General features: G+C 37.7%; 1 protein-coding gene across 1 annotated transcript in view; it reads left to right on the top strand.

Moving 5' to 3' along the window:
• The window catches only part of LOC131041804 (N-terminal acetyltransferase B complex auxiliary subunit NAA25), a 77,372-nt gene extending 71,928 nt beyond the window's left edge, over positions 1-5,444 (top strand). Inside the window, exons 18-19 of the mRNA XM_057975018.2 lie at positions 4,017-4,271; positions 4,390-5,444. Of these exons, the coding sequence (XP_057831001.1) occupies positions 4,017-4,271; positions 4,390-5,148 (1,014 nt within the window). The 3' untranslated portion in view covers positions 5,149-5,444. The remainder of the gene's footprint in view (positions 1-4,016; positions 4,272-4,389) is intronic.
• The last annotated feature ends 9,047 nt before the right edge of the window (positions 5,445-14,491 follow it).

The following is a 14,491-nucleotide window of genomic DNA, read 5'->3' as shown; positions in this document are numbered from 1 at the left end:
TTTTCAAAATTTTTCATTTCACAATCATCTTAATCACGATCCAATGTTCATCAATAACACTAAAAGTAGAGTCTAATGACTAATAATCATTCCCAAGCTCCTCGCCAAATTCCTCAATGTCCTCATCACTCGAACTGCTGGACCCCACATTCTCAAGCTCATCTATACCAATACCAACAGCCTTGTCTTTGTAGCATCATCATCAATCTGTTCTGGCTCTTCTAGCTCTACTTCCCATCTGTCTGCTGGACTCTCCTTGTACGTAGATGTGTTGCGGTCAATGAGACGCAACACACTTTGTACCACCACAAGCTTCTCTGCCCTCCTAGAAGTAAGCCTGTTCCTCTTAATGGAGTGGATGAAGCTGTAAGTAGACCAATTTCTCTTAGCAGCAGAAGAACTAGAAAACTGGGATAGCAAACGAATGGCTAGAGTAGTTATCAAAGATTTAGGTCCATGCATGGTGCATCACAACTTGGGGTCCTCTTGTGACATAATCTCGAGATCTATCTTTGCTGCCTTTGAATATCCCCATAGAGGCAAATTTTGTCCAGTCAGTACGGATTTGGCTAGACTCAGTATAAATCTGGATAGCCTCAGTAAGAACATACAATTTGTCAACTGCATTAATGAATCCGTCTTTAACCTTAGGATCCTCTATAGGTGTAATTTTGCTTGGCCTTTACTTCGGGTTCAATGCATAGGCAACCATGTGCAAGGGAGTGTTAAGCTTCTCCCATCTACGATGAATGATTGGCTGAATATGCTCATTGTAGAATTGCAATGTAGGGTCCTCTCGCACAACAAACTTCATTTGAACAAGTATAGAATCAATGCACTCATACACCTCTCCAAGGGAAGGTGCATTAGAATCCCCAAATCTAATAACTGTGAAGGCTGGAGCAATGATGGAGACAATATATTTGGCATCAGCCCAAAAAAGATCATTCTTCACCACCTCGTTCACCCTCAACACCTGTCGTATCTTCGACTCAGGCCACCTATTCCATTTTGCTGTCATAACCATTAGTTGCAATGGCTCTTGCAACTCAAGCATCCTCTCCAAGAGAATAAAGTATGATGCATACAGAGTCTCTACAGGTTTTAGGAATTCCTTCTTGGAGGTCCTAAAGAGTGCATGTGAAGTATGGTGGTTGCAGATAAACATCTGCACATCTCTAGCATCATTGACAACAGATTTGATCCACTAGATTTTACCCATGTCCTTGAGTGCATTATTCATGGCATGCACATAATGAGTCCACCAAATATGTCTATAGGCTGCCTCAATCATCTTCCTGTTGCTCGACACACATGGCTTGCATCTGTCACTACTTGCACCAGAGTTTGTGGCCCAACCTCCTCTATAGCATCCTTGACGATCTGGAACTGAAAATGAGCATCCTTGCTATGCCCTGAACAATCAATAGCCCTAAGGAAATAAGGGCTGGCTGTAGATGTAACCATGATATTGATGAGTGGACGATGACTAATGTCTGTCCACCCATCGATGACTATGTTGCAACCAGTTGTGAGCCAGGTTCTCTTCATCTTCTCCATCAAAATATTAATCTTGGAATAGTTTTGATCCAAGATTGTTGTCCTCAATTTAGTCTCACCAGGTGGCACATATGATGGTCCTGCCCTTATTATCTTTGCTACAACTTCCTCATAATAAGGAGAGTGGGCCACGTGGAATGGAATGCCATTGGCAAAAAAGAGTTTGCCAATGGCATCATCTGCCTCATCTTTTTTTGCATGTTCAATAAATCAGCCAATGGTTGTGAAGATGGACTAGCCATCTTACGTTTACCCCTAGCCTCTGCTGCCCCTAAACTGGATGGAATTGGTAGCCTTTGAGTTTGCAAACTAGAAGAAGAAACTGCAAGAACCTGATAAGCCCTATTCCTATGTGGCAAAGTACACGATGTAGGTACTTATCTTCATTGCAGCCCCATAACTTTAACATTTCAGCCCTGTACTTCAAGTTTTTATGCATCTTCTTGCATACTTCTACACCTTTGCTTGGAACAAGAAGGAAGTGAGCATTAGTTCTAGTAATGCTGCCAAACTATTCAAGATTACACATGTTGCACTTCCACTTTCTAGTTCCCCTAGCTGTCCCAGGTTGTGCTGGTACATTAGATGCAAATTGTTTTAAGGGTGATTTTGGATCAAAGGGACCCTTGGCCCATTTTTTTGAGGATTTCAGAAGGGCAATTGAAATTTCCACTCCCAACCGAACTTGTTTCAGTTTGACTTGCCCCCACTTCTTCTATGCTAGGTTCATCAGATGATTCATTTTCTCTATGAATCTCAAACCTCCTCATCCTCACTCATGGTGTTAGAACTCATTTTGACAGTGATAATGATGCTGCAACAAACAATGTTGAAAAAAAAAAAAAGAAATTTTTCAAGCAAACAATAATTTTCAAAGAACTTAGAAATGTTTGTAAATTTAAAATTTTTGTTTGCTTGAAGTTGAATATTATTAATGATGCTGATTATTAATATTCAACTTCAAGCAAACAAAAAATTTTCAGTTTCTAAGTTTTTTTTTCTAAAATTCTAATGGCTGCAATTTGGTTCTTCAATCAAAAAATTTGCCCAATTAACAAATTTTCTTTTTAAGGAATTTAGAATGGCAAATGCCTACCTTCAATCTTGCAGCAAGAATGAAGAAGCTTCCTCTAATCCTCGTCCAAGCTTGCTGATTCAACTTGCAGGCCACCTTCTTGGTTTCCAAGCTAGAGCAAATCAGATGTTCTAAACTTTTTTGTGGTTGCAAATGACCGAAATGAGACTGAATGTCTCTTTTATGAGCTTTCTACCAGTTTAGGGTTATGTTTACCAAGGCATTGTTATGTTTTTTTATTTTAAAAAACATTTTTTCATTATCGCCGTGGGAGACGCCTGGGCATTTCTTTCCTTGTCGGGAGACGTCCATGTGTCTCTTTGTGGCATCTCTTTTGAGAGAGATGTCCTTGTGCTCTTGGATGGAAGACACGTCTCTTCTCTTGTTGAGAGACGTGACGAAGGTGGAGGTGCGGTGGAGAGAAGTTTTGGACACGCCTCCCTGTCCAAGAAACGTTCCCGTCTCGGAAACTCATGGTGTTTTGGGGGAGACGCATCCCCGTGGAACACAGCTATTTTGTAGGTTAAGTTCAATACTTTTATGCAGGCAAAAATGCAAATGTGTCGCATGTTGCAGGCAAAGTGCCCTAGTCGATTCCTGCAAAGGATCCCTTCCAAATTAAGTAAATTCCTTAAACACATGACTATAATGCATGTAAAATTCTCTTTCCAAAAAAGAAAAAAACTCAGGTTGTCAAGAAATCACTGAAAATCAGGCAGCCCATGATTCAGACTGTTTAGTTGCGGTTAAATGTGAAAAATGGATCAAAAATTGTAGTCAACAATTTGCTCAAGAAAATGTGACAATTGAGGGGAAGAAACCATGAAATGTAGCAATTCATGATTTTTTTCAGGACCATTGCTTTATGTTCAAGAGCATCAATTAAGGTTGTCTCACCTTTATTGTCGAATTCTTGTAATTGATTGAATGCTTTGTTTCATCTTCTGTATAAAGATACTTATCTTTTATTATAAGGAACTTATAAAAATTGAGTATTCAAATGCTACTGCATATTTTTGGCCACATGTATGTGCTGCTATCCTATCCTAGTAATTAATTAACCTCTAAACTTTGTATCAAGAAGGCTTACTGAATCACTCATGCATAATTCTGTTGAAGTATTGACTATAGTAACATATTTCTCAGTTCTATACTGATTTTCTAGATGATGGCTATCTGCCCTAGTAGTTAGTTTCTCGACATATTTTCATTTACATCTTCGTCAAGTTTGTAATAATCAAAACTTTGAAATGCATAGTGATATACATTTTATCTTTTTTTTCTACTTGATAATTCCTTCTGTTTGCTTGAATTGAGTTCAACATTGCTTGTAATTCAGATTATCAATTAAATATTGCAATTTGCACTTATCAATTTCCAGGAGTATCAATGTCTAAGGGAAAAGCAAATGCGGATATTTGTTAAAAGAAGATGTCTTTTGCCTCGTCTCATATGCTTGTCAATTCGGTGTGTGGGCTTCCTCATGGACTCAGATGCAGGAAAAGCCTCTGATATGCATGGAAGTTGTGCTGAATTTCAGCAGCTTCTTGTACAATATTCGTCATCACTTGGGTTTTCTTTTGATGAGGCATTAGGAATCCTTAGCAGTATACAATCTGGGCAGAAATCGTTCAAGGTGCTGTTTAGTATGGTTTACACGGTTGTGTGGAACATTGATAAATTTTTTTTTTTCTGTACTTGTTCTATACTTAAAATTCTGGAGGCTAATGTGTTGATTTCCCTTTAAAATTCAGGAATTGAAGCTGGACTTGGTGGATTGGATAACCTTTGCAGTCTTTTATAATGCCTGGAAACTATCTGCTGAAGGAACTGGGTTTGCAAGCAAGGAAAAGTTATCATTTGATTCCTCACTTAGCATTGACAGACTAATGGAACTATCTGTTAAGGAGTTAATTGCATGTTCTGCTGCACCTCAACTTTACACATCTGACTGTTCCTTAAAGTTCATACCTGCAGGGTCTCTCATGCCAACAATGACACATCTTGTAACAGAATCATTTGCCTGGCATGGCCTTATCTTACAATCTTGTGTCCGATATTTACTTCCATTAGGAAAGAAGAAAAAGAAAAGTGGGGCACTTGGCAGCCATATTGATGGATCATCTTCATTAATTGTTGAAGTGATACAATGTTCCATAGCCTCATTTACATCAACTATCCAAAGTGTTAAATCTTGGTTGGGAGGATATCTAGATAATTCCAAGGATCAGGAGCTGGACTTGTTTCTTGCACTTCTGGAGGGAAGGGGAGAGACTGATGAAAGTTCTTCAGGAAAAATCACTGCAAGACCAGGTTGTGTGCTTAAGATTTTAGAATCGAGTTTGGATATGGTTTCCGAATTAGGTCCCAGGATAGGTCAAGCAGTGCAGACATGGGATGCAGCTACAGTTCCTAGGAAGATTATAAATAGCCATCACAGATTCGCATTACTTTTACATGATATCTGTGAGTCTAAATTGAAAACCTTAAAAGCAATGAAATTGTCAGTGTAAACATATGTATGATTGAAGAATCTTCCCAGGTTTTGTTGGCTGCTGCTCCTGAATTTATTCCAGTACAATTGAGATTTTTGAAGATTCTATTCTAGTCTAATCATATACGATTAAACAATCTTCACAGATTTTGTTGGCCTCACCTACTCAAATTATTCCAAGACAGCACAAGATTTTGAAGATTCTTTTCTTTTTCGATTTCAAAATTATTTAGCCTGCCACATTTTTGAGAACCTTTCAGAAAGTTGTAAATGCTCAACAGCCCACTTTTTTATTTGGTTAATTTTTTATTTCTAGTCTTGCTGTGATTGATATGAAACCCGTTGATTAATGATTCGTTTGACTGAGTAATACTTGTCAGGATGCTGATTTTGCAGCTTTCCACTGACCTGGACATCTTCTAGCTAGAAATATTCTATGCCATGTTATTGATATGGCATTTTGTGTTGTCTCTCGTTTACTGAACTGCCATCTTAGCATGTGAACCAAATTCTTAGAAGAAACGAAGATTCTCAAAATCTTGTTTCAATAAATTATCTTTTGCACAAATAAAAGGAACTATAAATGCTTACATAGAGAAAATATGGATGTTATTTAAAAGTATTATTCGCTGCCTCAGTTAATACTCATATTCATGCACTTGAGAGACATCCATAATTATTTGGGAGACACTACAAGCTTAAAGCTTCATTTTTGTGGGAATATATATTCTGTGAGATTTGATTAAGCCAGTCCTAATCTGATTTATCCAAGAGAACTTAGTACAAGTGACATGCAATGTTAAAACTAATAGAAGTGGCACACAATGTCTTCAGATAGATGCCATTTTTTATAGAGTCCATTTTCTTTGTAAATTAAATATATTGCATTCTCCATAATGCGTACGGAGCTCAAGCTTTTATGTTTTTTATTATAATCTGAAATTGTATGCATTCATATTTATTTTATTTTAACATAGAAATGAAGAAAAACATGAGAGGCCTTCTTGGTGCTAAGAAGTATATCCTCCTATGAAATTGTAATTATTTTGTCACGAGGATCTCTATGCGATGCCATTTTTTGCTTTGGGAAAGATTTGTTTTCCAAAATGCAAATTGAGTTGTCATTACATAAACCATAAATTTTATTGCTAGCTTGATTTATATTTATCAGTTGCTACGTACGATGATAACCAAACTATTGGTAGCAACTTGATTTAGGGAAGGGTTCAGAAGTTTACAAGAAACTTGACGAATTAAGTTGTCCATAAGATATTGGATGGTTGGTTGGGGAAAGGAGCACACATGCATGTTGGATTTCAACCATTAGTATCGTGACATTTTAACTCATTGGAGTGTAGCCCACACATTTGAGTGGTGTGATCATCATCAAACTGGTATATGCAAGGGTGTGGTGCAGGTTTGTGCAGGTGAAGGATGGTGTGGGACTTACTTTAAATGCATCCATTCTAAGTTACTACCATAGAAAGTACTTGAAAAGGTGAGAATGGCGAGTTCACTAGTTTTATAGGTATGGTTCACTTGGTGAATGACTTGATGGCCCTTGGATACAAATTATTGGCCAGTTTTAGAAAACATTTTTGGGTGAACAATATGGAATTTGAAGTGTTGTGATGATTAAGCTTACATCGTGGCATCTGGCTTTTCAACTTCTTGTGTTTGGGAAGCTGTTGGAAGTCCATATCGTCTTTCCATATTTGGGAGGTCATTTTGGGACTCATACAAGTGATGCATCTCTTATGCTACTTGTTGAGGGATGTGAATTTTCTTCATTGGAATTAGGGGTTATAGCCTTTTGTTTAGATTTGTGGATAGCATGGGCATATTTTGGCGATCATTTTGTTTATGGGTAGAATAGTGGATGTAGTCCATTTCCCCTTGTATTTTGGCGATTGTTGTCTTTTCTATTATTGTAGCATGGGTTATTGCAGGTATCTACGGGTGTCATTGATAGTTTGTAGTCTCAGGGAGCATGGTATTTGAAATGGATAACATGTATTAATGTACACGGGTACATAATCACTTATAATGGCCGTCATAGAGTTGCATGCAATCACTTGAAATGGCTGTCTTGTGGTGTAATAAGTTCAAAGTAAGTATAGATTTATTCTATATAGGTTGCAACCCATAAGTTACTCTTTTGATGCTTATATATTGATGAAGAGAATAATTTTGAAATCATATTCTGTATCTTGGAGTTTTGCTGTTAAGGATGTTGTCCCTTCAAAGAGGTTTGTAATACATGTTCTAGATCAAAGGTTGACCCCTCAAATTGGTTTGCAATACTTGTTCTAGATTCTTGAATATAAGCATATTTACACTGATTTTTCGAACATTGTGTTCTTTACAATATTTTGATGATTAAAAACTATTGAAAAGTAGTGGGGCTTAAGCATTTGGTTGTCACATTTTTACTTTGTAGTTGTGGTACAGATTAGAAACATTATGCTGGGGATTTCAAAATATTATAGAGCTCGCGCTTTTATTTACATTTTGGCTTATGAATGTGAAATAACTCACCAATACCTACATCTCAGAAGAACATATATAGACAAAGTCAAGATTCTACATACCTTAGGGTGAGTTAGAAGACACTCCAGGGTTAAGAGAAACTTCATCTTAGGAAGCCTTAGATTGTTTGAAGTCTATGGTGCATTTGCAAGCAATTATCTCTAGGGAATATTATAGAGATCAAAAGTTGACTTAGTGAACGACCAACTTTGTGATTAATCTTAATAGATTCTACGCCTCAGCCTTGTTTGAGTTTGAGAACTAATTTTTTGATGTTTAGAGTAGATTGCACTGATTAATATAAAGGTGTTTGAACTAATTTTTTTTACATTAACATACATTAAGAAGCAAAAACAGAGGGAAATAGATGGTTGTTTATTGGAAATTGACAGAGAAATAACAAGCTGAAAATAAAAGTGTAGAAAGATGATAGAGAACTTAACATTAAAATCTGTCGCTTCTGGATTGGACACTAGTGCTAAGCACAAACGTTTCACATTGTAGTCTTTTATGATCAAAAGCAATGGAATTTTTATGATGTTTTGAGAAATGTGACTTGTTTACATAAATTTGAAATGAAAAACACAAAGTGAAGTGATATAAATCGAACTTTTCCATTACAATGAAATTATGTAAATGGTAAAGAGAGATGGAGAGAGAACCAAGATTGTGTTAGGTTGAATATATGTTTTCAATAGTAACTTATAGCTAAAGAGGAAAAATGTTTTGGTGGCCACGAGGAGTTTCTCTTCATGTTAAATTGTTCTTTTGCTTTTCAAATTGCATTAACAACCCATTTTTGATAATATTGAATACTTATATGCTTTGTATTAAGAAATGGAAATTTAGTACCAATAAGAAATATAAATTTTGTATCAATGCTGAATGAGATGCAAAAACAAAGGATAACAATGCTATTTAATATAAAATTGATCCTCAATGTCAAAAATAATAGTACAAAGGATTCAAAAATAGAAAAAACAAAGAAAGGAGAAATCATAGCAAACATAAAACAAATAACCTCACAGAGCTTGTAGCAAAAAAATGAGGATTAAATGTTGATTGTGAAGTTTGTTAGCAAGGAATATGCCAGTGAATATAACAAAGTTGAAGATCCTACTGCAAACCACTGCAAAAGGGTTGTGAAGCTTTGGCTAGAAATACAAGAGTTGTAGTATGTAAGAGACATTAGGAATCTATATGCATAAGATAGAACATTATGTAACCGTAGTAAGATGTAAAATAGAGAAGAAATAGACATTGTATGAAAAAGAATCATATCAGATATGAAGAATCATACACACTATTTATAATTGCATGATGATGATGATGATGACAACAACAATATATACAAGGAAGTTGGTTAATGTATATGTGCCAAAGGCTATTAAATTTGTGTTCATATGTTATTCTATTAATTTGTGTGTTCCACATTATTCCTAAACCTCCTATCTCTCTTCTACGGGTATAAATATAATTCATGGAGCATGTTGGGGCTCAAAACTTTTGTTTGTGTTCCCTCACTTTTCTTGCTAACACTAGTTCTGTTGCTAGGGTCCTCATTAGGCAATATAGAGGGAATTAAGAAGCAAAAATTATTTTTTAGACAAGGAGACCAAAAGACAATAACTTTCTTGTAAGTTGTAATACTATCTCCTTGGTGTTAGCCTCGTGGGAGGGGGTTAAGCATTAGGGGGATGGAGAAGGGAAAGAGGGATCTCCAAAAGGAATCCCTAAAAGGATGTGATCCATCAAAATAAATTACAAAGTAACTACCATAGAATAAAATAAAGGAGTAATGTATCATCAATTAAAAACACTAATGACAAAAAAGGATAACAATAGATCTAGAGATTTGCCCGGTGCTTACCCTTCTGCACCTACGCCCCCTCTGGTTGTGGGTGATGATGTTGGTACTCGGGTTATTGGAATTTCCTCCCGGCTGGGTGATGCAGATGACAACCCTACTATGGATGCTAATGCTCCACCTCGACCTTCCTTTGCTGGGAAGCGTAGCTTTACTCGTGTGGCCAGATTTGCTGCCCTGCCCTCAAGAGGGGTTCGTCCTCGTCCATGTGCCGAGTCTTCCCCTGTGGTGGTATGTGGACAAGATGTTTTGGACAACATTGGGTTTTACCAAAGCTGTGCTCTGGTGTGCACATTCTCTAGACTTTGGCCTTCTTTACCTGATTTGCATTCTTGGGTGAGTAACTCATGGAAGCCTCTGGTTGCTCAAAATATTGAACTCTTTCCCTGTGCTAAAGGTTTTTTCATTGCCTCCTTTGGCTGTTTCCTGATGGCTGATGATGCCATGACTTTATGGTTCACTCGACCTTTGCTCGAATCCTGGTGGATATTGACATTTCCTTGCCTCTCCCCGAGGATGTGGTCCTTATGGTTGGGGATGGGCCTTGGATCCAACCACTAGATTTTGAGGGCCTCTCCTTTTGCTGTAGAAAATGTTTTGCCATGGGTCATTTTGTGTTAGACTGCTCCCTCATGCGTCACAAGGGGGTGCCTACTTGGCGGAAGGATGCCGGCCTAGATCACTTGACTATTTATGCTACTTACTTGGCTAATGAGCCACTCTCCACCAATGATGTTGTTGCTGATGCTACTATTGTCCGAGAGGATTCAACTTCTGTGGCTCTTGATTTGGATTCTTCTCTTGCCCCCTTCGACTTGCATCTCTATTCCACACCTATTGCTTCTGCTCATGATGCCAGTCCTTTGCAACAACCTGCTATTGTTATGCAACAACACCCTACTGTTCTGTAGCAGCCAACCGGTGCCTTGCAGTTAAACTCTCCTGAATCTACTGCAGGTACCCAAGCATGGACCTTACCGCTTGACCATTCTCTTGACGGTTCCAATTACAATATCGTCTAGATTGTTGTTTGTCATAGGTGAAAGGGGAAGTTTTCCCCGATCCCGGTGACCCCTCCTTGTCAAGGCTCGGGTGTCCCTACCTCTCCTTGAGTTTGGTTTGGTTTGTTGATGATTTCTAAGGTTTTTGTTGTTGTATATGTGTTTTTGATAGTCTCTGACTATGTTTGTTGTAGTAAATGTGTTGTTGAGTCTCTGTATATGTAAAGGGTCTGCGCCCCAATCAATGTTGCTTGTTAATAAAAAAACAATAGATCTAGATAAATAAGAGAATCAATTAAGTTTGACAAAAGAAGTTAACATGACAAGCTAAAACATTGAAGAAAGTAGGCAAATAATGCTAAAAGAGAGGAATGACACCTTAGAAGAATGAAGAACATGGAAAAGGAAATAGAGTGCACCAATGTGGTTGTTGTTGAATGCATTGATATAAGTGTTGCTAAAACGATGAAAGAGAGAAATTTGGAAGATTCTAGAGTAAATTATCTACCATTTAGAGAGAATATGAGAGATTTTGATAGGCTTAGAAAACATAGAAGAATATGGGGTATTAAGAAAGTTGTTATCCGTAAAAGCTTCTGGAAACGATTGTGTGCGAGTTTTTGATCAACGTTTTGGATCACACTCCGTGATCCATCATCAGGATGAATGAGAGCATATTAAGCAAAATTTGAGTGATAGCAAACTAGGATGATACTGAAAAAGATGGGAGAGATCAAAGAAAAAGACAAGTACAACAATAAAAAATTAAAAGTTAAAAAACAAAAAGAAGAAAGACAAATAAAATAAGAAATTGAAAAGATCAAATAAAGGAAGGAAAGAAAGAAAATTACAAAACATATATATATAAACATAAGAAAAAAGGAAATTAAAAAAAAAAATAATAAAAAAATAAAATAATAATAATAATAAAAAATACACACTCGCACACACATACCAATGAAATGCATTTAACTAAAAATTACCACCAAATATATATGTGTGTGTGTGTGAGTGTGAGAGTGAGAGAGTGAGAGAGAGAGAGAGAGAGAGAGAGAGAGAGAGAGAGAGAGAGAGAGAGAGAGAGAGAGAGAGAGAGAGAGTATATGTGAATATATATATATATACAAGAGAAACGGGACTCGCCCAAACTCACTCGTACTCGGAGGTGAGTCCTAGGGGTTCGGACTTGGACTCATCCGAGTCTGGAGAGTAAAATCGCCAGACTTGCCGAGTTGGCGAGTTTGGCTTAAACTCGCCAAACTCGGCAAGTCTTGACCCCCAAACTCGGCTACTGCCTAGCTTAAGTAAAATGACAAAAAAAAAAAACATTTTAAGAAGTTTTTTAAAAATGAATGGTCTCGTCTTTGTTCACTACAACCTCCAAACCCCTGTCGAAAATTATGGGGGGAAACTGCGTCGATAGAAGTAGGGAAAATTTAACCTCCGAGTCTGACACTGATTGGATCGACCAGGTAGATATAGAGGCTGAGACTGTATGGCAGAGGAGGAGCGGAGAGCACGAGCAGAGACTGGAGATTTAGAGGCAAATAGATGTTGGTGAGCATGGCATGGTGTCACGGGGAGCGGCCATGACTGTCCAATCATCCAGGACTTACCTTAGACGCCTTCGCAAGGGGTCGGGGCCAGAGGGTGCTGTCGTGCAGGCTCCTCTGAGCCATAGGCTTGTAGTTGTATTTACCTTTGGTATTTGTATGAAACATTTGATGATGATCATATGATGACATGTATTTTTTATTCCATGAGTTTTGTAATATTGTATACATTTGACAATATTTATATATCTATGTTTGTTATTTTCTCAGCTACAATTTGCATTTATGCTTGATGTATACTTGTGTATGTAATCAGATGAGCCGATTTTGATGATGTTATTGTGTCTTTAAGGTGTATTCAATAAAGGGTGTCTGAAACAAGTTTTAAATCTTTAAAAATCTCTAAATTTCTTGAGTTATTCACTTTCGCGAGTCCAGCCGATTCTAGAGCTGAGTCTGACGCCGAGTCCCAAGTCCGAGTCCGAGTCAGCCTTGCCGAGTCCGAGTCTCGTTTCTTTGATATATATATATATATATATATGAAATTATATACTTATATAAATATAGAAAACAAAAGAGAACTAAAAGACAAACACCAACAAACAAAAGGAACAAAAAATAATTAAAATATAAGAGAGAAAAAAACCAAGAGGCCAAACAAAGCATAGAAAAGGCATGAACGAACAAGGAGGAAGAATATGCAAAGAGGAAAGAGGGTGGGTGGTGGTGGTGGGGTGGGTGTATGGGGTTACAGGGGGGGAAGGAGGGCCGGTCATGGGGGGCGACACTTACCAAGGTTGGAAAGCAAGGGGTACCAAGTGCGACTAAGACTCCAACCATCATCTCTATTTAAGTTATTGGGATGATTATGAATCTCAATGACCTCCAAAAGTTTCCTTTTGAAAAAATTATCCTCCTTGAACAAGATTTGTGTGTTCTCCAAATAGATATGGTGTTTGGAGGAGGAGTTCTTGACAAGTGCTAATTGGGACACTTGGTCATGTCTAATGTTCGCAACATGTTCTTTGATACAAGTGGAGAAGGAAAGGCCTGTTTCACCTATATAGGGGTGCCACATGAACATACCACCTTGTAAACACCCAAGTCAAAGAAAGAGTCTCTGGAGTCCTTGAGGGGAGGAAGACACCTTTTAATAGTGGCGCATGACTTGAAAGCATGACGAATGCCTTTCTTAAGAAGGATCTTGCTGATTATGTGGGAAATATCTTCAACATAGGGAAGAGATCCATAGAGCGAGAAGGAAGGACGAGAAAGTTTGGGGTCCAAAATAAGCCAAGACCTGACATGGTAGAATATTCTAGAAATTTGCTTAGAAGAATACCCATTCAACAAGAAAACCTTGCGTAGGTGGTTCAACTTAGGTTCTAGGTATTCTTTATCGCAAATTCGATGCGCTCTAATGGTGAGCGTTTTAAGGATCCCTAAATTTTGGCTGGGGGTGGTGGTGGGAAGAGGCCTGAAAGTAGAGGTCAGTGTGGGTTGCTTTTCGATACATACAACGACCCCAGGAACCATCCAGTTTCTTTATGAGCAGGATGTCTAAAAACAGAAGTTTGTTATTCGATTTGAGCTCCTTGGTGAAGGAGATACATTGTGCAATGCTATTAAGATGAGAATGGAATTCTTCCAACTTTTCTAAGCCATGTGGCCAACAAACATTCGTGTCATCCACATATCTTTTCCACCACTTTGGTTTAAGTGGGAAAGAGTGGAGGGAAATGTTATCAAATTGTTCCATGTAGAGTATAGCACTGATGTGAGATAGAGGGAAGCCCATCGCTACGCCATCCACCTGCTCATAAATGATACCTTGAAAGGAAAAGAAGGTAGATCAAATAACTCTACCAGGCTAGAGATTTCAGCATTGGTCTTTCTCTTAATGATATTGATAGAGTCAGGAATGGGAACCTTGGTGAAGAGCGAGACCACATCAAAACTAACCAACATGTCATTACTCTCTAACCTTTGGTCATCATTGAAGTGGACAAAGTGGGATGAGTCACGAATGAAGGAGTTGATTTTCCCTACGAGAGGTTTGATGATTTTTGCAAGGAACGAGGCAAGATTGTAGATGGTTGTTCTAAGCATTACCACATTTCACTAAAACACTATTAAAAAACCATATCTATCAAGCATTACAATTTAAACAATAGATTTCCTTGAATTCCTAAAAATATCAAAAAATATTTTCTGTCAAAGAGGAGTGATGCTCTGCAAAAAGGATTAGAAAATCTGTTTGATGGCAACACACACAAGAGCACAAGAAACAAACATTAGTGTTAGCAACAAAAGATTATCCTAAACAGGCATATCAAGAGAGATATTAAGCATGAAATAGAAATCATATAAACATAGAATAAAATAGCTAATCAAGATGCTTATAGTTGCTCC

Source organism: Cryptomeria japonica, chromosome 7, assembly GCF_030272615.1.
Source record: "Cryptomeria japonica chromosome 7, Sugi_1.0, whole genome shotgun sequence".
NCBI classification, from domain to species: domain Eukaryota; kingdom Viridiplantae; phylum Streptophyta; class Pinopsida; order Cupressales; family Cupressaceae; genus Cryptomeria; species Cryptomeria japonica.
The sequence above is the reverse complement of the archived record's forward strand: the minus strand, read 5'-3'. Positions and strand labels throughout refer to the sequence as shown.